At 40.6% G+C, this 25,966-nt stretch overlaps 3 protein-coding genes across 5 annotated transcripts in view; 1 reads left to right on the plus strand and 2 right to left on the minus strand.

The window, feature by feature from the left end:
* The window catches only part of slc16a4 (solute carrier family 16 member 4), a 35,862-nt gene extending 31,196 nt beyond the window's left edge, over window positions 1-4,666 (plus strand). For all 3 annotated transcript variants that reach the window (XM_020657099.3, XM_065960906.1, XM_065960905.1), the window contains one exon: window positions 1,283-4,666. In XM_020657099.3, coding sequence (XP_020512755.1) covers window positions 1,283-1,491 — 209 coding nt within the window. In that variant the 3' untranslated portion in view covers window positions 1,492-4,666. The remainder of the gene's footprint in view (window positions 1-1,282) is intronic.
* A 4,028-nt stretch (window positions 4,667-8,694) lies between these two features.
* Window positions 8,695-12,813, minus strand: rbm15 (RNA binding motif protein 15). The gene has a single exon (XM_020657102.3). It carries the CDS (start codon window positions 12,642-12,644, stop codon window positions 10,092-10,094), a length of 2,553 nt encoding a protein of 850 aa, XP_020512758.1. The 5' UTR covers window positions 12,645-12,813; the 3' UTR covers window positions 8,695-10,091.
* A 2,665-nt stretch (window positions 12,814-15,478) lies between these two features.
* Window positions 15,479-25,473, minus strand: alx3 (ALX homeobox 3). The gene is made up of 6 exons (XM_020657106.3): window positions 25,336-25,473; window positions 23,561-23,709; window positions 21,400-21,721; window positions 17,104-17,375; window positions 16,880-17,005; window positions 15,479-16,732 (listed from the first exon to the last, which is right to left on the minus strand). The coding sequence occupies exons 2-6, from the start codon at window positions 23,594-23,596 to the stop codon at window positions 16,379-16,381; spliced, it is 1,110 nt and encodes a 369-aa protein (XP_020512762.3). The 5' UTR covers window positions 23,597-23,709; window positions 25,336-25,473; the 3' UTR covers window positions 15,479-16,378.
* Window positions 25,474-25,966: the final 493 nt, after the last annotated feature.

The raw sequence follows: 25,966 nt of genomic DNA on the forward strand, positions 1-25,966 counted from the left end.
GGCATTTTGTAGCCTGTCACACCTCCTGCGGTGCCTTGTGGTCAGCTGCAGGGTCCTCAAAGCAAGCAAAGACACATTTCTCTGTGATGTGTTGTTTAATATGAGCAGGGAGAAGTACTTTATTGAAGGAGTGCTTACTTTGATCAGAGAAAACGGAGCATGTGTTTCGTCTCATCCCAGAAGTGCCAGAATTTCTGCCTGTTGTACACAAAACTTGTCTTGCTTTGTCTTTTTGTTTTAAAACAATAACTTTAATCTTCCTTTCCACGTCATTTGTTAAGTCCATCATTGTAAGCACAAGTTAGGCAGTGACTTTTTTGTCCACCCACTACCGTAAATCCGCCCGCTGATACCAATGCAGCCCTCTAGCGCGCACCACTCTCATTTCATTTGCATACATGCATAGTCTACATAATCAATGGTGATGACTAGAGACTGACAATTCCATTAAGATTTTACATTGTAACTAGTAATGAGGTGTCCAATGTTAATGTAGTGGAGTAAAAGTTGAAGTTGCAAAGATCAATAATACAGGAACATACTTTCGTACTTTTACAACTCTACAGTTAAAAGTGAAACGTCAAGTGGCTCATGTAAAAAAAGAAAAAAAGATAACACAAGAAGATGAGAAATTATGAGTCACCTGCAGTATAGCTTACACTCAGATCACGCAGGTTTAAAATATGATCTCTCACCATGCCCTTCTCAAAGTACTGGCAAATGAAAAGCTTTTTACAATTAAATTATTTTTATTTCTATCATTATTATTATTATTGTTATTAAGTAAAAAAAATGTGGGGCCCCTGCCTCGGGCAGGAAAGGTGTGATAACATTCCTGTTGTTCAGTCATTCTCTTCAGGATAGTCAACTGTCCACTTATGGTCGTAGTAACAGCTTTCATGTGGTCATACTTGTTCTATTTGACTTGGGGTCATTTGATTTCAGACGTGTTAACCGCTCTGAAATGTCAACGTGGCTCATGTAAACAAAACAGTTAACAGACGTAACTCTTTAAACAGTTTTCCTCATATTACAGGGGGATAGCAGTCCTACTATGGAATAATTGTAAACATTTGACAAACAAAAGTTTCCTGCCATTTTGTGGTTACATTTTTAGAGAGGAAACCTTTACAAAGAGTTTTATTGTTACTTATAGCTTTAATAAAGAAGAATAATGTACTCATGCTTTGTAAAGCATAAACGAGATCATGTGATTATCCGGTGGTCAAAAAGGTCCCTTCATATGTTGTATCATTTGTATTTATAAATAACTTTTTTGCAGGCTTCCTGTATGACTACACTCAGACGTATGACTGTTCCTTCTACCTGGCGGGGCTCTGCTATCTGCTCTCCTCCCTCTCACTCTTCATGGAGCCGCTGGCTCAGCGCTGGAAGGCCAGGAACAAACTGACCCGGGACAAGAGAGCAGAAAGCAGCTGTAAGACCAACGGCTGCTTCACCCCGGACCGCCTGCAGAACGGCGCTGTGTAGGAATGAAACCAAGGGAACGCCTACATTCGTGAACCAGCATGCTTAGAACTTCATAGGCCTGCATAACGTGGACCTTGGACTCCAGCTTAAAGTCGGGACCCAAGTGACCCTTAAATTCAGCAGGAATGCAACAATGGCCAAGGAGGAAAAGTGTTGAAAGCACTACATGATGTCGAAGAACATACAGTTAAGGGGTCGTTGGTGACGGGATGATCTTGTTGAACTTTGAAAAGCCAAAATTTAAGTGTTTCTCAAAATATCTCATCCCCTAGTCCTTGGTCCATGCATTGAAACCTCTTATATCATCCTGCACATTTTAATATAGCTTTGCAACAATCACTAATTTCAAGATACTTTGCAGGTATTTTAAATTTGCACAGAAATGACTGGAAACTAAGCTTTGCAGTTGAGCTTAAAAACCCTGTCTATATGGTTTGTTTTTTCCGATGATAATAATGGAAGCCATGAAAAACTGATCTTCCTCTGATTCCCCAGTTATTATATCGAATTTCTTAACCACTTAACTGTTGCCTGCTTCTTTGGCACAATGTATAATCTGTCTGCAAAGCCAAATGTAGCTGCAGCTTCAGTAATTTAACAGAGAAAAGATGTGTCTCTCTTGGCCTAACATTATGAATGCATTAGCACAAATCGTAGATTGTATGGCATCTGCAGCATTAAGAGGTATGACCGGTGAGTGTCTCACCATCTTTCACTATATTAATTATATTCTGGCTTTTCAGAATGTCAACTAATGCAGCATTCATTCATAAAGATTTACTATTCAAACTTTAAAAATGACTAGCTCATTCAGGATGTCTTCTTTTCACATTTTGGGACTCTTTCAACTTTTTCCCCTCCATTTAAATGAATGGGCAGACTAAACCGGTAATGTGGCATTGAAAGGCAGGAGACGGTTAGAGTCTCAGCTGTGTTCAGCACTCGCACAAAAACAAATTCTCAGCCTTTTAACTTCAAAGGACACTTACTCAGTCAAAGAAACTGTCACATTCCTAAGTCCATGTCTCACACTGTGGTTACACTTCCACCTGCAGCAGAGGACTCAGCGGCACAATAAGGCGGTGAGCTTTTGTTCTGTGGTCGTGTGATCCATTTTTACATTGAAACTTGTACTTTCAGCTGAGTTTGTGTAATATCAGGAACACATCTGCAGACTACAGAAGGCTTTTAAAGGTCAGTAGTTAGTTCCGCAATCAATTTTTACAGCAACAAACAACCAGTTGGTACTGGCAAAATAAACAAAGTGGAAGCCTCCTTTGACTCAAAATGGCCCATAAAACAATGGCCACTTGTGTGTTCAATGTAGCCTAATCATTACACTTCCCTGCTTTCACTAATACACACACGACTCAACTCATTGACCACCTTTTGATTAATCTCTTTAACTCTTTCACGGTTTACAGTGTTATCTAACATGCAAATATTTACCAACAGAGTAAAAACTTTACACTGACATGTCTCCTACTAGCTAACAGGTTTCAGCCGTCCTCATACAGCTGTGTGATTGACACATCAGCTCTTCTCAATGCGCACAATTCAAACTATTCAAGTGCTTGAACTTCAATTTTATGGCATTTAAACTGTTTACAGTGTCTGCACATGCAGTTTTCAGTGCAAGTGAGCACACTTTTGTTAAATCTAAAGCTCAGCTGTGACCTGGAAATGACTCGGACAAACTAGATACTGCCTTCATTTTTTTTGTGGGTCAGAAATGATAAGACAAATATCTTAAACTTCACTTTGTTTTTCTTAGCACTACCTGCAAATAACTAAATAGTTACAGCAAGCTCACAGCTTATGAGCAGTCCTATGCAAAAGCATGCTGTTTGTAATTTTCCTGCCATTAGCAGCTCAAGTGCATATCGTTTTAACTGTAGCCAAGATACCAGCTCCTGACAGAAAGAGTCTGTTTGGAGGAAGATTAAGTATGTTTCCATACATTTGGATCACTGTGTTTCTGAGTGGCAAATGAGCCGATGAGCTCCCCTGAATAGCCGGGGTTTCTATGTGATTCTATGAGATTTTGTGTCAATTATATCATTCTTGTATGTCTGTAATTCTCTGACCAACTGTGATACAATGATGCAGAAATTGTCCATATAAATACAAGGTATCCCAACTGGCTGGTAGGAAATGAATGCCAAGCATTTACAGTGCCTGCAGACGGCCAATTAATGGCAATGCAACTTAAGTCATTATATTGTGTTTATATATGGGAGTTTATTGGTTGTTTTATCTTTTTTTTAGGTTTTTTTTTTGGTGTGTTTTCAGTGGATACCTTGTTTTTCACCAGTTTGCCTTACGATGTACCTTGTATCTTTACAAACTTTCCTGTGATGTCAGCCACAGACACATTAGAACCTACTTAAAACTTGAAACGTATCAGTTGTTTTACTTTTTTTTTTGAAAGTTGATGTAACTTAAACCACTATGACCACTTGTCAGTCATTTGTTTCCAAGTTTGGACTGAGGGGGCAAGAGGTATGGACATGTTTTCTTATGCTGCCCTCTTGTGGCTAAACGTTGCTTCTACTCAAAGAATGCTGTCTCAATTAGTACCAAATTATTCCCCCTCAGCTCACCTTCATAATACTAAGCAAGCTCTTTGTGCTGTTTCAATAATGACAGTCATGCACAAAAGCTCTTTTGGCTCACAAGTTGCATTCACCACCAGTTTGCTTTTGTAATTGAGGACCACAGAATATTTTGTACCATGATAAATCTTTTATGTTCAGTATTTGATGCTTTAAAAGTAGATTTTGGTTTGGGATTATATGACTTGTTAGCTACCCAAACATTTAAATGATCTTTATGTTTAAGAAATATATCAGAAGAGTTTTTCTATGAGCCTTTCAACATCTCAAACACCAATTGAGTCTGTTTGATGGTGTTTGATTGAATGTTGCTGCATATGCAATTCTGTGTGAAGTACTGTGTTAAGTCACTACTCCAGCTCCTAGATTTGTGAACTGATAGTTTAGAAAATATGCTTAACCAATCATAGATATGTTTCAAGGGCTTAAAGCTCATTTCTAAGCCTTGTAAGAGTGCGCAGTCGACAGCAATAAACCGACATGTGACTCAAGTCTGTCGTGTGATTGTGAAAACAGTAATGCATTTTCTGTCTCTCTGCAATAAACACTCACAACCTACATCATATCTGAAACCTTTTATTGACACTTTATCAAGACATACAAACAATTATTTATAAACACATTACATTCAATCTCATTTTAAGTTTAATAAAGACACAACAAATATGTATAATTTCACCTGGCTTTAAAAGGTTTCCACATTTTGTACACTGATGTAATAATCAAAGCAGGTTACTTACAGTGTAGTCGACACCTGAAGATGTTCAGTGACAGCCTGGAATCAAACTGATGAATCGTCTGCTGTCCAGTGGAACTCTGTGAAACATACAAATGTGTTTATCATGTGGCAGCGGTTCACAGTTCTCATGACAGTGTCAATCATTTGCAGTGAGATTCAAATGGTAAATGGACCTGAGCTTGTGCAGCGCTTTTCTAGTCTTCTGACTACTCAAAGCACTTCTACACCGCAGGTCACACCCTCGACACACACTGATGGCAGAGGTCGCTATGTATAGTGGCCATCAGAAGGAACTAATCCTATCCCTACACGCTGATGAAGCAGTGGGAAGAAATTGGGGTTGAATGTCTTGCCCAAGGACACATCAGACATGTGGCTAAAGGAGCTGGGGATCGAACCTCCAACCTTCAGGTTGAGAGACAACCGAGCCACAGCCGCCGCTAAAAGTGCAAGACAAGACTTTAGACATTTAAACGCTGATCAACATGATACCAAAATACTTAACCCTTTAATTAACTACATCCAATCAGCAATCATTTCTGAATTCACTGTTTTAAATTGTAATTTGTGGATTCTATTGCATCAGTCAGATAAATTATATATATATTTTTTAGCTTGAATCCCAAACATGTCTCCCTCTATGATTTGATGACTAAGGTGCTTGTTCAGCGCATACTGTACAACAGTTCACATTTGATTAAATATAAGAATGTAATATAAGAACTGGCAGTACCTTTACCAAGAACTGTAGGTAAGTGCAGTGATTTGGATGTTTGATATTGTGTATAGTAGAGATAACCTTCGTGTAGTGTTTGAAGATAAATGCTCTCCTAAAAGGCAAAACTGAGCCTATTGTTTGAACACTGATAATCAAGAAGAATGACCAATCCATCCAGTTTCTGTTGATCTTTGTTTGTAAGTATCTCATCTTCGACAAGTGTTGGTGTTTAATTACTTAGTTGCATGAATCAAAGTTTTTAGTTCTTAGTGCAGATTGATTAATTATAACTATACATTCACGTTTTACGGTTGGTGTATGTTTTATGTACAGGTAAGGATTTGTTCTCCATTAAATCTCACATTAATAACTGTGGTTAAATGAACACGGGGTTATCATCTGTGGTCTAATGTCGTTAACATCTCTGAAACTAAATGTTTCTGGGGCAGAAGCAATCTATTTCAAACTAATTACATTTGTACAACTGCTATTGTTGCCATGCTTGAACAAGATTAATCTCATACAGTTGTATAAAGCAGGGTCAATAACACTATCTGTTATGAAGGCACGACTCGCTGACGACGTTCATCATGAATGAAAATGCCTCTTAAAAATATGCAGGTTTTTTGGCCTAGTTTGATACTTTTGTAATTGCAATGAAATGTAGTTTGGCAGCAGTCCACTACACAGCATCATAAAAGTCTTTATATACACCTAAACTCAAACATAGGCTCAATATGAGAAATAAAAGTAACTGTGATAAAAGAAAAGGTTTAGTACAACTATCTCCCTGACAACCTCATGTCACCTCTTGGTTGTTTGTGTCATCACTGATATCAATCTTCAAGTCAACGAGAGTAATTCAGTTTTTAACCTATACTGAACTACACAAAGAAAACGACTGAATCTGCATTACTTCCCTAGCAGCTTCAGAAACTATAAAAACTCACCTGAATTATTTTCAAAATTGTACATCTTTTTTGCATCACTGAGAACCTATTCAAAATTTTAGAGAATGATGATTACCATGTGTTACATTTTATCATAAGTATTTAAAACATGTCATTGTTTTGTCAACGTAGAAGCTGCTGAAGTAAATATGCCTTCGGTTAGGGGGCAGTGAACGGTCCTGTTAATAATCACAAGATGATTTCTGTTAACTGCTTTGAGTAGAAATAAGCCCAGGAATGACTTTGGCTGAAATAGATACTTTGCCATTTTGCATTTGTTATTGTAAAACATGTGGTGTTGACACTTTATACTTACCACTGCTGCCTATGCCAACGATACAGGCCTGGCAGGCAGCACCTTTTCTGCTTACTCACCCTCATGCTATTTTTACACAGCAGTCAAACAGTGATACCACCAGTGAGCTCGGTCCTGGGTGTCGGTTGTGCATGAGTGGGATTTTGTCAGGTAGACTGACAGGGGAAGGCAGGTGCTCGGTGGTCCTCAAGATGGCAATGTTTCTCTAGTGAAGTAAGGGGCCCTTCTCAGCACAGCTTTTGTCCTCACACTATTATAACTAAAATGGAGGGAATGGAAAACTCCCTCTCCTGTGTCGTTGCCATAACTGTATAAGGGCACTGGCAAAAAAAAACACAGGTTTCTTAGGAGAACTTGGGGGAGGGTCCGCAGCGTGGATACTTCCAGCGGTGGCAAAAAGGGTAAACTATTTGGCCTGTTCCAATTTTTTTCCCATGCTTCAGCAGACCTCTGATGATGAGTGAATACAGCTTCGGCACAGCAGCACTTCTTCACTTGTCTCCTTGGAGACGCTTCAATCAGAGGAGGACACAAAGATAGGGGCAAACAATATTCCTAGCTGAGGTTTGGGCCAATCCTTTTCCCTGAGCCAAACATTAGGTCAAATCAAATCACTATGGGAAAGAGTATAATAAAGACGAATCAGCCCAGCGGTTCAGCTTTGTCTCTGCAGAGAGACACCCTTAGCTGAAGATGCTATGGATATTTCACAGCAGTGTCACACACAATCTCTGGAGTGGAGTGTGTGAAGGGTGGTGATGGGATTTCCTCAGCTCCTATTCAGAAACAGGAACAGTGCACACGAGACCCCTTAGAGGAATTACCAGGAGGACCACAGGACATGCTGCTGTTTGCTCCAGCCCTTGATTCCCAAACTGCACCGTTGTCTGCATCTGCCAAAGTTTCACACTGCAAACGGGATTCTGGCAGTGAAGAAAGGGCAGCAGAAGCTCCTCGATCCTGACAAAGGTGTTCAGATGCCGCTGTAACAGGGGATCATGTGGGAGTAATTTGTGGTGGGTAACAAAGGAGCCCAGAAAAGGCCAGTATGCAAACAACGATCCACACACGACACAGGGTTCTCTCTTCAAAGGTGCTAAACAAACTGCAAGTTGTCTCCCCTTTTGTGTGCAGTAACAAAATTTCAAGTGAAAACTCCATGGAACACAATAAGGTTTGGCAGTGTGTTTCTTCAATTCACTTCCATCGAAGAAACATGTTTCCCTTCAAATGAACAATTTATTGATAATCGGTCACATTTAGTGCCCAAAGCACTTGCAGGTATGTGAACAGCTTCACATGGGCTCTACGGATTTTCCTCTCTCTTGACATCAAAGTGTACATTGCTCAAATTTTCCATCAAAAACAGAAGTCATCACAGGTGCAGATGGGATACACAACTAAAAAAGCTGCTTCATAAGTGAGGACTCACAAACACTCTGCAGAAGTTTGAAGGTCTGCCCTCAGGGCTGCTCAGGAGTCCAACTTGAAGAAGTTGTGATGTCCACATATATAACAATTTTCTGACATACTGATATTTTCAATACATATTTATCCAAACTCAGCAAATTATAATTCAGGATAGGTTTCTATTGCATGTCAAACATAAATGTCATAAACAAAATACAGTAAGTAGGCCTTGGGAAGATGTTGGCAGGCATGAGCTAAGAAACTCATCTAATTAAACCTCTAAATTGAAACTCAAACATTGAATGTTATAGTATGTCTAATACTCTGACGTTACACAGACCTACTCACTGAACAAATATCAGCTTTTTGTTACTTTGACCAACATTTTTCTGATACTGAATAAACGTTTCTTGAGAAGACCTACTGGTTTGAGAGCAATAAATGAAACAACACAAAACTATCTAAGCCTTTTATCCATTAGTAGCTGTTTCTCATAAATCACATTACACAACCATTTTGAAAGGTAGGGATGCACAAAATTAAATATTAAGTAAAAAATATAAAACATGTTAGTGTTGCTTTACTATGCTATGCGTACTGTTATGGGCAAAAATGTCACAGCTGTTAGTATCCATTCTTCCACATAGAGTCTACATTTGAGTTTAACCAGAGGAAACACACTTAATTCATTGTCTAACTTGCAACTTGGTGTATCAGTATTGATAAAAAATGCACTCAAAGAGCCTGAACAAAATTTGTAGTTATTAAAACATTATTCTCAATATAGGTAACTGAAATGATTTGAGTTTTTCTTGAGTTATATTAAACAAGTGACCTTCAAAATGTTTTCCCAGAATTGAGAACGCACACAGGCGTACAACTCAGGCAAGAAAGGTCCATCAAAATTAGAGCATGTTGCAAAACGTCTTCAGTACATCACACTCCTATCACCAAACTGCCTTGATGACATTGGGTCGGTAACTTAAAGATTGCAAGATGGCCAAAAACTACAGATGAATAAAGTGTATGGTACTGAAAATCAGTTTTGCAACATGTCATTGTCTTCAAAATGTTCTGAGAACCTAAAAAGACAAAGATTGTAACTGTAGTTCTACATCACTCGCTACACCTTTCATTTAACAGAACCTTCAGTTCACAAATGCCATGCTCACCTTTGTGACTATCCATCAAAATGTGATTATAGTAGAAGTATTATTGCACTCGGTAAATATCCTGAAATAGAACAAATAGACACAATAACAACAAGTACAAACTGAATGATGCTATAAAGTTCAACAGCCCCAAAACAAATGTTACCTTTGTGTAGCTCAGTTGTTGTTTGTTTGTGTAACAGAAATGTGGCTTTAACATCATAGTAGCATGCAAGGCCACTGTTAGTAGTTTGACTTGTGGTGGTGTTATTGTGTCTATTTATGAGATTATTTTTTCACTCTTTTTTTTTTCTTCAAGTTAATGTGGAAAATTAAGATTATAACATAAATGGACAAGAATTACTTTCCAATATGACTCCTCTTTTTTAAATTGAATTATAATTTAACAACTTCTCTTATTTTCTTGTTTTACAGAATTCTGGCTGAATCACTTTGGATTTATGACTTTGTAAGCATTAACTCACCCTTTAAAAATAATTTCAAAAACACACACTGTCTTAGTTTGGTAGGAGGGCTCTTTTGTCCATTTAGTGGATTACATGGCAACATACAAACACTCAAGAACCATACTAGTGTAACCCCATAATGCAGAACACACAGCATGCAATAGTTACTGACAAACAGCAGATTTTTTTTTCTTTTTTTTTTAACATCACTTGAACTTTGTGTTCAGATTTTTTTTAGGATGCTCCACGAACAACAATCATGACAAGATAGTCCTCTTCACTCTTAGCCAGAGCTTTAGCTGAGGAATCCAGGAACTGCTGAGAGAAATCACAGGGAGGGAAAGCATGTAGAACCCCAGTGTTGTCCTTATCTCTGCTCCCCCCAACAGGTAGGCTGATGACTCCTGCTGCTTGTTTTTGGTTGAGGTAGGACACCAGGTTGCGAAGCGGGCGCTGAGTTGAGGCCGCCGGGTCAGACGAAGATGTATCCTCAGTGGTCCCAGGAACTGCAAGCAGGATGGCGTAGCCACCGGGACCAGCTACTTTGATGCGCCGGGACACCTCGTCAAGCTTGGGCTGGTCCAGACGAAGACGCTGGGTGATCTTTAGCTCGGCCACTTGCCTTCCTGTTGAGCAATCAAGTAGCAAGTCGCTGGCTACGCTGTGGTCACCCTCCAGCAGGTGCATGTTGGCTGGGAAGTTGCTGTTTTTGAGCAACAGCATGCCATGCCAGGCCAGGCTGAGTTTAGTGCTGTCTGTTTTGGATGGCTGACCTCCCTTGGAACTGCTCTCAGAACGCTCTCTCTTGGCTGGCACCTTGCCACTATCGCCTGCTTTCCGCTTACGCTCTCCAACCACTGAAATACTGCTGCCCGAAAGTCCCTTGTCAGACAGACTTTGGCTTTTGAGTCTTCGCTCAGCCCCGCCCCTTTCAAGGCTGCTGTGATGTTCTCTTGTTGGGGAGGGTCTCTCTCCTCGCAGAGGTCGCTCTGAGTCACTGAAGCGCCCTCCATCTCTGCTGCTACCTCCAGGACTACCATCTGGAGAGGGACGCCTACGTCTTACTGTCCTGTCAGTGCTGTCAGGGGAGTGGTCTATATGGCGTCCATCCTCCATTATTCTCCGCTTGCGTGCAGGTTCTCGTCCCTGGAGCTCTCTTTCAAGAGACCAGGGCTCCCGTGCCCGTCGCTCACGTTCCAAGTGCTCCAGGGGCTCAAAGGGTGAGGATCGTACCCGATCCCGAATAGCTGGGTTTGGCCATTCAGTACCAGGAAAGAGCTCTCTCTCCCTGAAGTGAAGTGGCGGTGGAGTCCGTTCTCTGACCCTCAGAGGTTCAGGAGTGGCACGGTGCACAAAAGATTCAGCCACTATGTCAAACGGTGGTATTGGGAGAGGCTGAAGGAACTGTTGCTGGTAGCGATGCTCAGTGTCTGCAAAGTCCACTCTGAGTCTTCTCTCTGGACCCCCAAGAGGGAAGCCCCTCATGTGTGTGCACGCTGCTTGTGCAGCATCCAAACTTTCATACTGAATGTAAGCCCAAGTATCCCCTTTTCTATAGTCAATGGTCCTTATAGTGCCAAAGCGATCAAACTCTCTTGCCAAGGCAGCAACAGGAACCCAGGGTCCAAGACCACCCACCCACAGGCGCGTGGTGGGAGTCGCTTTTCCATAGCCTATCTTTATCGGGTTGAGGCCCACTACTTTGCCAGACATGCTCAGCTTAGCACGGTGAGCCATGTCTAGGTTCTCAAATTTTAAGAATCCATATGTGCTGGTTTGTCCTCGTGTGGGTCTTTTAATGTCCACTTCCGTTATGACCCCAAACCTGTCAAAAGCTCTCCTCAGGTCTGCTTCTGTAACAGTTATGTCCAGATTGCCTAAAAACAACGTCCTATTGGCTCTTTGGTCATCTTCTGGAGATATAAAATCCTCCTCACGAAAAGCAGCTCGCTCTGCAATAAAAGACGGACGTGCCCTGGCTTCAAACAGAGCAAACTCCCTGTCCCGCTCCAGTTCTCTGGGCAGAGGGGGCGGCGGGGGAGGGGGGAGCCGACCCAGGGCGAGCTGCTGCAGGCGGTAGTCTCTGTATCCAAGCCCGGTGGGCGAGAGAGGTCTCTGCAAATGTCTATGGCTTTGTGCAGCACTATACAAGTCTCTCTCCACAGGAGAGCGGCTTCTCCTCCTGTTAATGTACACTGCTTCAATTTTCAGCGGACGGTCGTAGAGTACCAATCTCCCCCTCGCGTGCTTCGCCGCTCTCGCGTCCTCCGGCTTCCTGAAATTAACGAAAGCTATCCGCTCGTCGTTGCTGCGGCTTATCTTGACGCTCACGTCTCCGAATTTTTTAAACTCGTGAAAGAGTCCGTCCTCTATGTCTTCGTCGCTCAGCTGGGTGCCGAGGTCGCTTATTTTCAGCGTTTTGTACTCACTCTCGGCGCCGGGCGGCTGGACCCTCTGCTCCCCGCGTGAAGTGGTCCTCGGTGAGGCTAAGTCGAGCGGCAGGCTCAGGCTGTGGTTTTTACCGACGGAGCTAGCGGCAGCAGGCTGACAACTGTGATTATTTCCAGTCCGACCGTGTCCCTCGAAATCCCTGTCTCTTTTTTCGCCGAGCAGGCTTCTCCTCGTCGAGCCACCGTCGCCTTTGGTTGAGCTATTTCCATTATTACTCCCACTGGAGACGGAGAGAGCCCCCATTTTCTTGCTGGTCGGGTGGCATCCTCCCCTGTCTCGGATATCGTCCAGGGCCCGGGAGCGTTTTTTAATCGGCGACCGCTCTTTGCCTTTCATTTCAATCCGCACGAAGCCGACCCTGCCGGACGCTTATTGTATTTTAAAAGCTATTTCTGCACAGTGTTGCAGATAAATGTTAAAATAAGAAACTGACTTTTCATTGACGCTGCGGCAAAACAACAACAGTCGCCATTTTGTAGAGATTAGCGTGAAAGCCCGCCCCTTGTACTCGATTGGTTGAAAAAGTGGGTGGAAAACTTTAAACCACATGTCAATCATACACTTGCAAATTTAAATTTAAACTTATTTATTTTTAACATTGTCTACGAAGAAAAAGCGATGGGTCATTAACTGGTATTTATTTCAACAGACTAATATTTTGAGCAAATCAATCACTATTAAATATTTATCATTCACTTATCACATACTTGTTCTTGTAGGCTATTCTTGTCTATGACTCACAATTATTTTTAATTGAAAGAAAAAAATATATATGCCTACTGTATATACATTTAAATGTATTTATTTGTGGCGGTAGCTTACCCTAATACATTAAATATAGTCTATAGGCTACATGTCACCAGATATTTATTTTTTCACACGTCATACAGCTATTTGTTAATCTGCACCCCCTTCAGGTCACTACTGACATTAAAAGTTGTATTAATGTAAAGACCTACCACCCACTTTTTCAGTATGGTGGTAGGGTTTTTCTGTCTAACATCAGTCAAATTATTTTGTTTTTATAACAATACTTTAATCAGTGATATTACTCTTTTTTTTTTAATTAAAATGATAGTTTGATGTAGGGAGGGATAGAGACATTTTTCAACAAGTAAACCTACAACCAGAGGGTGGCAGTATTTGAACAGAGAGAATTGGTTCAAAAGTTAGGCTGCAGAGTGGTGCAGTGGTTCGGCGCTGTTCCCCCACAGCAAGGAGGTTCCTGGTTCAAATCCCTATCGGACAGGCCTCTCTGTGTGGAGTTCGCATGTTTCCCCTGTGCATGCATGGGTTATCTTCGGGTGCTCTAAATTGCCTCTAGGTGTACTCCACCTATTGCTCAATAGTAGCTGGGATCGGCTCCAGCCCCTCGCAACCCTGAAGGGGAAAAGCAATATAGATAATGGATGGTTCAAAAGTGTACTATAGCCAGTAATGCCTAAAGTAGCCCTGATAAAGTCCCTGTATGAGCACTTATTTGCTCTATAGACAAATCAAGATGATTGTAAATAAATTAAGTGTAAAGATGACAACATGTTATAGATTATTTCTCAACATTTTGGTTACTTTAAGAGTTTCCTTTTTAACTGTAAAGACAACACAACTCATATTTGACTGCTCAGAGTCCTAACATTCTTTTCCACACACTTAGCTGAGTTCACTGTTTCTATCAACCAGTTTTACACTGCTTTTGTAATAAACAATTCTGCATTAATTGGTCAACTCAATGTAGGGATTTTTTTAACCTGAATTATTTTTTTTCCTGCTGATGATTAAATACTAACAGAAATGTTACAGTCAAACATTTGGAAGCTGCTCTATTTCATGATTGTTTCACTTTCCTTACTTCACTGTTGTGTGCTTAACCACATTGTTTAGTTTAGTGGGACATGTTAATGCTGTTCTACTACTTCAAATACAAGCATCTTTGTGTGTCACAATAGTTGCACTTCAAGGCCAAGATCAATCTTGTTAACATCAAAGCTTATAGAACGGTGGACCAGCGGGCAGCTTTACCGATTTTACTGAGCATTCAATCATATTTTTGTGTCCATTAATGAGACTGCAGGGCAAAGTAATTTCCTGACTCGTGTGACAGTCTTCACCCAATGACCCTGCCACACAAGAGTGATGGTTAGTTAATAAGTGCTCGCAGCACTGTACAGTCTAAACTTTACCTTTTCATTTATTTCCTGACAAATCAGATCAGAACTTTGTAGCCTGATTTACTGAGCCAATACAGATCAAAGCTTTACCACTGTCACTTAAAGGACACTTAATCAAAACAAATGTATACCTATAGTAGGAAGAGGTTTAGGAATAATATGACCACAATATCAAGTATTGAGATATTAATTTGCAAATATCCTAAAAGTGTTAAAAAGTTCAAATATAAATTTCCTTTTTTTTATTTCTATTCAACAAACATATGATTTACCTGCTCCCTTCTAAGCTGAGCGCTATTTCTTCAGCTTTCCTAAAGATGGCCATCACCCAATCCCTTATCCCCACTGACTGCTCTTCTTATCTCCTTTTCTTAATCTGAGATTTAATCACGGGGAGTGGGGCATCTATGTTACTCCAGTAAGAGTTGCTGTCTCCCAGGGCCTGGGTGGAATTTGAAGCTGTGGGTGTGGAAAGTGTTTCTGATGGGTTTGTGCATTCCTCTATTGGAAACACATGTTAGCTGCTCTCACAAAACCCCGGGACAGACTAAAAGGGAATGGCAGCTAATGTGCTCCAGCACGGCTGTCACGGTGAAGCGAGCAAAGAAGAGCCAATACATTCACCCTTAAGCCATGTACACTCCTGGGGAGTATAAGTGCAGCTTCAGAGGGCTTTGTCCACCACTGGAACTCCCCCCACCCCACTCCTCAATTCAAGTTGCATTTTCACTCGCATACAGATTGAAATGTTTGCACATCTGACATGAATATGTTGGTATTTAGTAATTTACACCAGATGGGATGGTACCATGCAGTTCAGTGTTTCCCTGACAATAAAGTAAATTGTTTGGGGTGAGCACAAGAAGATTTTCTGAAAACAATTATTAGGAGTGCATTTAGAGTACATGTAACAGCAACGCATTTATGTAATTGTCTTCTTTAAAAAGCCAACAAATGAATAAAGTAAAGCAGTTATGAAGAAAAGCAAAAGGCAACTGAACTGACCTCAATAAATATCACCCAGTAAAAAATGCTCTTGGCTCTTGGAATCCCTGATTTCTCAGGTTTCACTGTACTTCATGACCCAGTTGATCAAATGTGGAGTTATTTGTGATTCATCTTTGGCTCACTCCTTGATCATCATCAACAGTGAGGTGTGGTCACACAGTTATTTTTCCATTAATGAATCAGCCACTTTCCCCTGATACATGAGCTGCCAACCTTAAGGCCTCTTGAGGAGAGGCAAAGTAGGCTGCACATGTACCGTCTCTGTGTAGCCTTCCAGAATACAAAGAAACTCACTTCCTGCACAGCAGACATCTTTGGCTTTTGGCAACCACACTGAAGCATTTTACTGTATGTCACACAGCCACATCACAGTTGTGTTTTTGACACACACTTTGCTTAGCTGGGTTATCGTTTTTTACGTCTTGTAATGGGTGAAATTATTCCAGCAGATGTTACCATTGTTAAATATTTTTGTCCCCGTTTCTGAAAATAGCTTCCTACTGAATGAGAAACATGATTAAGATGGAGGCCTTTATTACTGCTCACGCTATAAAGCACAACAGACATTTAAAAAAAAAAAACAATGATTAATATGATAATTACAATCTTTACATGCTTAAATAAGTTTTCCTGGTCTCAGCATTGTGATATCCGACTTAAAACGGAAACATAAAGTTCCTATTAATAGAAATAGAAAATCTTATAAAAAGAATCAAATTCTTATCCCATTCTCTTCTGAATAGTGAAAAGTCTCCGTGATGGCTTACATACTTGTTAAGAGGAATATCTGAGTCAATGCTGAGCTGGGTGTGTACTTCAGGGACTGCGTATGGGTCGGGAATGTATTATGCTTTGGCTCAGTCAGTGCATAGTGGGGAGCTGGCATTATTGTGGTCATGTGGGCCAGGAGAGAAGGCTGCCAGGCTCTTTGGCTTTCATGCGTAGCGCCACCAGGCCGGTCGGCTTGTATTCGGCCTCTGGTCCCTCGATTGAAGGGGGCCCGAGGCCTCCTGGGAAGCTGTGGAGCGAGTAGAGGCCGTTGATGCCGGGATGGTGGGGCGGGTGGTGATGGTGGTGGTGGGGATGGCCGGGGGATGTGGGCATGCCCATGAAGCCCTGTAGGTTGCCGTGGGGGTGAGGGTACGGGCTCATGCAGGAGGAGGGGATGGAGTCAGCACCCAGGACACAGCCAGCACCCGAAGCACCGCCGCCTCCTGAAGCTGTTCCGGGCCATAGATTGCCCTGCATCTGGACAGAGGGAGGGACAGGATGGGAAATATTAGGAATTTAATGGAGTGCTTTGATTTAATTTCAAGAGGTTGGAGGAAGCTTGTAAAAGAAAGCTCTAAATATTTAACCTTTGTCATTATATATGATATATCTCCAGTGGCCTACCTGGTATGTGTCATGGCGAGGGAGAAGAGAGATATCATAGGTAGCAGCAAAGTGGTTGCGGACCTCCTGGATCTTCCCGTAGCGTTCTCGTTTCCTCCACTTGGCTCTACGATTCTGGAACCAGACCTTCCAATCACAAAGATAAAGTGCCGCAGTAAAGTGTCACAATTTCTTCAAGTCATTTATTGAGGGTAGTAAAATACGATGTAGTTTCCCTAACACACCTGAACCCGAGCCTCTGTGAGCTCCGTCCTGAGGGCGAGCTGCTCCCGGGCGTACACGTCAGGGTAGTGCGTCTTCTGAAACACTTTCTCCAGCTCTTCCAGCTGAAAGGTGCTGAACGTAGTGCGATTGCGCCGCTTCTTGTTTTTGCCCGATAAGTCGATGGAGTCGGCGATAGAGTCCCCGTGTAAACCTCCGGACTCTTTCAGCTTTCCACAGCAGTCTGTGCCAATACCAGGATAGCCCATAGTCTTTGGAGCTCCTTTGTCTCTGACTGAGGCCCAGAGTGAAGAGAGAAAAAAGACACCATTTTAAAATAAATGCATCTCTACCATACAAAGTCTATATGTTTTTACTATCAATGCTTCATATGATATTTATTGTTATATGGTTTCAGGCTGCTTTCATTTCCTTTAAGTTACAACAAATTAAAAAAAAAATGTCCCATTGTTTTTAAATTTATCTTATGATGTTACTTTTAAGGGTCATTTATTCATATTCAACTCTTAATAACTAATACTGTAGTTGTGATCAGTAAATATATTGTGTTATGTGTTTTATTTGATTTGTCCCAGGCTCCACACTGATGCTGTCCGACTTTAACAGTCTGATTTATTTTGGGGAAGACTGAAATTTTGTAATGTCAATGATGCTTCTTTAGATATAAAATATTGAATCTTTAATTCTTTGTGCAACTTGTTTATTTCTTTTGTGAAGTTGCAGAAAGTTAAAAGTTTGAGCAGGACCCCGACAAATACTGTGAACCTGTCAGCATTCTTTTAAGAGTAACACAAATACGCAAACCTATGCAACTTTTGAAATGTGATTAATATAGCAGCATACTGAAGACGCCCTTCCAACATGAGGATTAAAACGCACAATTTTTGTACAGAAAGTAATCCCTGAATCAAATATCTTTGCACATGAGCTGCCAGTACAAACATCAATTTCACCATGATCAGATTTTAAAAACCAGTGCATTATACTTTTACACACTGTTCTAAAATGTAATGCAGCTCTATCACATCAAACATTTTGTTTGTGAGGTATCACTGCATGCAATTAATATCGTGCTTGTTTTTTATGCTTCTTAATTTGATTCCCAAACTTGATCTGCCGTAAAAGGCTCAACTGAGATGCCTGAGAAAATCAACAAACAACGGTTATTAAAGCAAACAGTGTTTTAATTGAATTTGCTCAGACAACCCTTAATAAGGCCAGTACCTCTCAAAGTTAGGTTCAGCTTGAACAAGACGGCAAAAAAGACAAAACTATGTCTGATTAGTTTTATTTTTTAATGTTTAGGGAGGGCTTTCAAAACAAACAAACAAGGCATTTTTTGCAATGGTTGGTCATTGCAATGTCTTTGAAAAAATACGAACAGTAAGATAATTAGGATTTAGTTGAACTTCTGCAAAGACTACAGTTTAAACCTGCTCTATATGTCAAGAGGATGTCATAACTTTTGTTGTGATTTTGTGTAATGCAAATAAAAGTAGACGGATTAATTTTTGTAGTACTGAATCATATGACAAATGTATATTTAGCAAAGCACACAATAGTTTAAATTATGAAAACATAGTCTGCCCTTTACGTTCAGCAGTGAGGAGAGATGTGAAAGCATTTGCCTTCCAGTTAACAGAGCGTGGAAAAGGCTTTTTCCTCCTGCAGTGTTTGGATGTTGTTGTCCATTTTCATTAAGTTGAACCCTGAGCTCCAAAACAAAATCACTCTCTGTCTTTCTGCAGGCGCTCACTCACTGGGGGCAGCCGAGACATTACTTTGCTATTCCCTTAATTCAATATGGGGCCCAACAGAGAGCACTTCTCATTGCAACATTAATTTCCTTGTGTCCATTAGATCCCAACGCACACTGCAGTTCATGCTGAAAATATTCTCGGTTAAGATTACAAACTGGGGCCGCGGGACATTGTGTAGCTTTTACCCTTGTCAAGCACCCACATCCGCTCTGCCTCCATTTCAGTGTAACTGGAGATCTATCTGAAATCCAGGAAAAGGCAAATAGAGGATGAATTTAAAGCGTGTAGGTTAAGCATCATGCTGCGAGCCTTGGGATCAATTGTGTTACACTGAAATACATGTGGTTGAAATTTAATTACCTTAATTCCAGGCTTCATGTTCTGTAAATTCAGGTTTTCAATCTAAGTGAAATCTACCGTCAGTATTTAAAAACATACATTTTTTTGCAGTTTCTTAAAGCGTATAGAATATTTACAGGTCTGAAATGAATCTGCTATAGTTACAATATCAAAATTTAAAAAAATAAAAATAAGTATTAGCCTAAAAAAATTGGCAAAGTTTGACGTTAGGTTTATGCTGCTGAGTTCACTATAAGCTTTATTATAATAAGGGAGAATTGTCTTTTTATTCGTGTAGCACAGTAACGTGTGTTTGTGATAAGGATATTTTTACCTCTAAAAATACAAATGATTCTAAAATGTGTTTGGATACATTTGTCAAGGATATTTAAATTGATGTTGGATATTTAACAATATAATAAAAAATAATGTTATATTCCCCGAGAAATAGTTTGTCACATTTCCCCAGTCAATAGAAATATGCATTGTAATAATTTAACTGGATTATAAACAATTGTACAAATTTAAACTCACTCATCCTTTGAAATTTCAAAAAGTAAAAGCACGGAACAATGAAGTGAAAAAAAAAAGGAAATCTTTAGTGTGAAGATGATCAAAGTTGGTTTGAATGCGTTGGCCTGTCTCACAATCCCAGAACCTTTCGTCCACTGTAGACAAAACAGGAAGCCATGTCTCCCTTTGAAGGTGTACGAACTCAACTCAAAAAAAGCAAACAAAAAGTAGGCATGCGCGCACACACACACACACACACACACACACACACACACACACACACACACACACACACACACACACACACACACACACACACACACACATACAGGCAAACTCATGTCTTTTCCGCACATACAAACATTCTGATCTAAATGCCATTAGAGTCATTTAGCTAATTTCCTAATTTACAAAAGAAAAATTATTAGGGAATCAATTTATGTGTGTGAGCATATATATATGTGTGTATCTGCTTGTGTGTGTGTGTGTGAGAGAGAGAGCGAGAGAGAGAGAGGTACAGAGACGGAAGAGAAAACTATACTTGCTTTCCTTCGCAGAATTGATATGAAAAGTCCTAAATGTCCACTCTCAGTCCACACAGCTGATTTCATTATCCAAACTAATTGTGAAAAAAGTGTATTGGCTTTCTTTGGCAGTCACTTGAATCAGGCTGTTGTATATTATTCTGGACACAGATATCACAAAGACCTTATCAGTGCTCATATCCTCTGCTGCTTTGCACAATCATCAACACCAATAAATAAAGTGAAACAGCACACCATTTCTTCAGGCTTCAATTCAACACAGTTGATACATTTCTTCACAGGATGAACTTCTATAAGCCTAAAAGTCTGACAGCATTTCAGCACATGCCTTCCAAAAGTCAGTCTGACGCATTTGACATTATAGTAACATGCATCCAGAATGAAAAAATATGTATGTTTGCATCTTTATGCAAACATACAGAAGGGTAAAGATAAATGGATCACCTTATGACACACCCAACTTTCTGCCAGTCTGACCTTTAACCTCTCTCACTTTACATCGCTGAAACCATGTTGATATTGTTATCGTGCTTCCATGTGCCTAGCCAGTAAAAATCAAGGAATACTTCAACGTAATTATCAGCTGAAAAGTACAATATCACCAAACCTAGAAACTGCAAAAATTTAAATCTAAATTAAAAATATTTGTTAATTTTTTATTTAGTTTATTTAGTTTATACCTCTAATTATTTTTAACTGCTAGTTGTGTGCAGCATAGCCATAACTTTTTTCAAGGTCAAAATTAAAATAATTATGCTAAAGCTAGGATTGTCATAACTTAAGTAACTAACAAATAAAACAGGCTAATTTGACCTTCAGGCCTGTACTATATTAGCGTATATATACCTAATAGTATTATATTTATCATACAAAGACGGATCAGTCAAATCTCAAGTTTATAAGTCTTCGTTAAAATTAGTTAGACTGCGTAACCCTGTTTTTACTATTACCTGTTAGTCTTTGTGTTCTTATTCTTTGTTAAAGAAACCCCCTCTTTTAAAGGACCAAGTGAAGCTATTTGTTTTAATGACATTTGAACAACATGAACTTGCGGAGTTCAGAAGGTGCTAGCGTGAACAGTTTAAGCTATGTGTCTCTTAAATCAGTAATATTTCGTGCAAAGTATACTAATTGCATTCACCTTCGGAGTTGTGCTCATAAAATGCCGGCTTGCCGCTGATCGCTGACCCCTTCTGATCCTGGTTTATACTCTCCATGAATTTGTTGTGTTTGGACGGGGAGCCGGGCGCGTTGGCCGGAACAGCGCCGTGCGTAAAGCCCGCCGCAGCATCACCAAACCTCCCCATGGCGGCTGCGTACAGATCCCCGCGCAGACCGAGGCGGTTTGGGAGAGGAGGAGGAGGAGGAAGGTGTGAGGGTTTCTGCAGCTCATCGCAGGAGAGGAAGGAGCCGGAGCCTCGGTGCTCCAAACCCGGAGAGGTCTCTGGCGTCCTCCTGCTGCTCTGCGAAGAGAAAGGCAAACAACTGTCCGTGTCCATCTTTTACGGATCCAGCAGCAGTTTAGACAACAGCGACTGCGCGTTGACAGAGTGGGCGCTTGAGTGAGAGACTTTTTTTCTCTTCTGTGTTCATGTCAAGTGGGTGGGATTTAACAGATCAGAAACAAAGACCCGTGAAACCGGGAAAGGACTGTGTTCGAGTGCGTGTGCGTGTGTGTGTGTGTGTGTGTGTGAGTGTGAGAGAGAGAGAGAGAGAGAGATAGAGAGAGAGAGAGAGAGAGAGAGAGAGAGAGAGCATCCAGAAGTCTGATATAATCCGCCAAAAATTCAATCACGTGTGGTTTTTGTCCCTCCAATTAACCATTTAATTCCTATTTCATATGTTGTTAGGGGTCTTATCTGCAAATCATGCAGGACAGGAGACGCAGGCAGAGGGGACACACAACCGTTTACGCACGGAATCTAAACTTATTCAAACACATTTTAAAACAAAAAGACATTATGAAACTCTCAGTATTTTTTATTTTATTGTATTTTTTACTTTTTTCATGCAGCTATTTCATTTGACTTTATTCCGTTTCTACATTATTCTACAGATCGTTTTTTTCTTTTCCGATAAGTCAGCCCGACAGCTTCTTTAACTTTAGGCATCTGAGCATTACTGCAGAGCAGTGCTCTATTTAATATCTCATATAGGCCTACATTTTCTTCTTTCTCCGTTTCATGTTAATGCAGAGATCAATTCTTAAACGGGCGTAAGCCGCTTAACCATGAACTTGATATATAGCCTATAAAAGCAACACTTGTGTGTGACGCTAATTTTGGCTTTTAAATACGTAAATGTAAATATTATTATTGTTATTATTATTAATAGGAATAATAATAATAATAATAATAATAATAATCTACTTATCCAGCAGTAAAGCAAACGGGAGTTACAAAACTATCGAAGTCGATAAATTTGAATATTAAATCAAACTCAAAATCCATACCATATTTAATATAGAGGGTAATCATGACATCCGAGGGCTTCATTTTATTGAAGAAATGTTACGTTTTTGCTGCTTTAAAGTATGAACAGATTCAGCCTTTAATATAATAATAGGTTACTTTTTCCTTAGAAACGAGCCGGCTTCCTTTATGACATTTAGGCTATTTAAAAGTAGGCTACAAAGAAATTTAATTGGAACTGTTTTTATTTCAGAAGAAGGCAATTTATTTCAAGTAACGAAGCGATTATTCGATCGGCATTTAAAAAAAGTTAACAATAAGTAAGCCAATAGTTTGCCGGATTTGATTATGCGAACGTCGTTTGTTATGTTATCAAAATACCAATAAAAATTAATAATAGAAAAGCAAAAACAAAACAAAAATACTGTAAAGTCAATGTACATTACCGATGAGTCTTTAGGCCCGAACAGTAAATATTGGTCGTTACTGTTTGCATGTCATTCAGCTCTTAACTATAGTCCTCATTTGTGTGTCTGGACTGAATACTTTATAAGACATTATGGAACAGGTAACATAAAGCCTTCTAATGTCAAAACAATAACCTTTTTAAACATCATTTATATTTATTTTAAATCAAGTTTTAATGAATGCACTGTTGCTATTTGTTCTATATATATTTGACTGAACACGTTTTGGTCGAGTCTATATAAAAAATAATAATAAAGTGAAAGTAGGAAATATGCATGCTTCATATCAAAGACACAAGTTGTATTGTTTTCTTCACCATGCTACTCAACACTGATTGAACGTCTTCAGAAAGAGTTGGACTCATTTGATACATGTATGTTATCTTCGATCTGGACAAACCCCGTCTAAACACAGTGCACTTACCAGGTTCAGACTCGGCACTGCTTGCTTTGAGGACATCTCAACATCTCCCCGGATACCTGAGGCTGCTCAGCTGATGGACAAGTGTGTAAACATGAAATCCATTTGGGCTGAAACGCTTCACAAGCTCCATTTGATTCCATTTCTGGTTTCTGGAATATCAAAGTGTCCACAGAACACATTAAACATCCAAGTGTTAGAAGGAAGAAATGTGGAGCTAAGATGGCATGTGAATGATGGCTTCACGTTTGCTACATTATGGCTTGAATTTTTAAGAAGAGGAAAGCTGAAGAACGTTGCCACTGTTCTGTTCAAGAATTAGACCAACAGGACATGCTAATACTTCTGCTGACAATCTTAATCCTGCTCCAATGTGCAGAAAATACTCTTTACATGCCTCTCTTTACTGCAAGACTCCTACAATTAAATTAAATGAGCAAAATGAAAATCCAAGCCTCCATGTGGACACAAATTGCAAAGACATTTCTGTCTGCAAGGTGAGGAAAACCTCCTTTAAATTTGACATGATTAGTGACCTCAGATGTAAGGCCTAATGACATTTATGTGTAACATGACTTGGATTAACATGTTTGGGTCAGTAGAGCACAGAGGCTAGAAAAGAGGACGGTGTCATGTAAATCACAACCAGTGTCGCCTTTTACCCTCTCACACTATGCAGTACATTCATCTCATAAACTTCAGCCTAGGTGTAGCTGCTAGCTTTTGTCAAACCGTCTGACTGACCCCCCATTAAAAAAAAAGCTCATAATTCTGTTAGAGGGGAGTTTTAAGATGTACACACAGGGGGGATATGTTTCCCAAATCTCGTGACAAGCATGTCCTCTGTAGCCCAAGGCAGCAGAGCACTCTTCGATTCGTGGACCCAGCTGAGTAAATGCATTCCAGAAATGTGGGCAAGTGGAAGAACGTCTGCGCTGTGATCTCAGAGCTGCCGCAGGTAACACTGTTTATATGAATACTGCATTAAGATGTAGGGGATTATGGGTATGTTATTCACTGAAGAACCGATCTCCTATGTGGACTTCTCTGAGTTGTGGCTTGCTTGATTATACCTGAGGGGGGTCCAGTCATTGATTCATTAACTGAAAAGTTAGACTTTCAGAATGAAGGAGACGTAAAATCTCATCCAAATAAAAAATACAGAGCATTGTCCTTAATTTGAATTTATGAATAACCACAGATGGAGATGTGCACATTTTAGAATATAAGCCTTTGTGAAAAGCGGGGGGATGGGGGGGGGGGGGGATAAAAAAGCAAAACTCATAGTCCATACCATGAGCATGCTCCCCGTGGTCCTAAACTCTTGTCCTCTTGAGTCTGTCCTGGGCATGACCCTGCACAGGAAATCAGTTCAGCCTGTCAGGAGTCCCAGGTCTCCCCCCACCTCAGCCCCCGCACTTCCAGCTCTGGGCACAGACAGCATGGATAAAGGTGACCCTGCACTCTCTTGGTGCACCCTGCGGCCCTCAGGCTATAGGACCCACTTTCACCCCTCCCTCCACTACATCCTCTCTGCAGGGCTGTCAGTCTGCAGGCCTGTCACACCCTGTTACACCTTACATCCTCTCTGCTCCACACACACAGTTGGCACTGGCTTGCATGTGTACATATACACAGCTTTATCGTGATCTGCCAAAAATATTTTTCAGTGACAATCAGATTTTCATCAATATTTTTTCATCAACTATTGTTATGTTTTTAAGTGAGAAATAAAACAACAATAGATTTCGTGTCAAGAGAGTAAACAAAGAACTAACCTTTTCTGTGACAATTTGAATGATTGTCCAACAGCACAGCGATAGAGAAGTTATTTTGATCAGCCAAATGAACACCAACGCACTGCCAGCTAGAATGAAGTGCAACTCTGTATTTCATAAAAGCTGGCTGTCTTTGTCTCGCTGTCACTGCCTGAGGCCTTTCCTCTCACGTACAGGGTGGCGCTTCAACCTGAGGTTTGCATTAGAATAGGAGAAGGATAGCTAATTTAATTACCCGCCATGAATGCACAGAGATGATCCCATATGCAGAGCCAGGGCTGTTCTCAGAGGCCTCCCTCACATCCTCCAGTCTATGTCCAGAAGCTGCAGAGCCAGCTGAGGATGTGATTGACAGCTGCCGACCTCGGGGTCAGCTGGCTAGAGAGGTGCATTCTGGGAAGCTGAAGCTCTGCTGTAAGCATATGGGGGTTGAGTTTTTGAAGGGAAACGGGAAGTGGAGTCGCTGTCCTCTGTCTGACCTCGTACGAGGCGTCATGGAGCACACTGGAGCCCAGCAAGGGTTAGCAGCAAGTCAGAGTCCGCAGCCACAACACAAGAGATTAGGTGGGCACGTATCTGTGAGGAACAAAACAACCTGTTTCTCAGAACAGATGCTAGATGGTATTTTTTT

The sequence above is a fragment of the Labrus bergylta genome, chromosome 12 (genome assembly GCF_963930695.1).
Source record: "Labrus bergylta chromosome 12, fLabBer1.1, whole genome shotgun sequence".
Lineage (NCBI taxonomy): Eukaryota > Metazoa > Chordata > Actinopteri > Labriformes > Labridae > Labrus > Labrus bergylta.

Excerpts from the sequence above, each read along its gene's own strand:
- alx3 (XM_020657106.3), bottom strand. The coding sequence starts at position 23,596 with ATGTCCTCAAAGCAAGCAGTGCCGAGTCTGAACCTG. Across the intron at positions 17,376-21,399 it reads TTATGAGCACAACTCCGAAG|TCAGAGACAAAGGAGCTCCA; the intron begins GTGAATGCAATT and ends TCTGGGCCTCAG. Across the intron at positions 17,006-17,103 it reads TCACAGAGGCTCGGGTTCAG|GTCTGGTTCCAGAATCGTAG; the intron begins GTGTGTTAGGGA and ends TGTGATTGGAAG.
- rbm15 (XM_020657102.3), bottom strand. The coding sequence starts at position 12,644 with ATGAAAGGCAAAGAGCGGTCGCCGATTAAAAAACGCTCCCGGGCCCTG.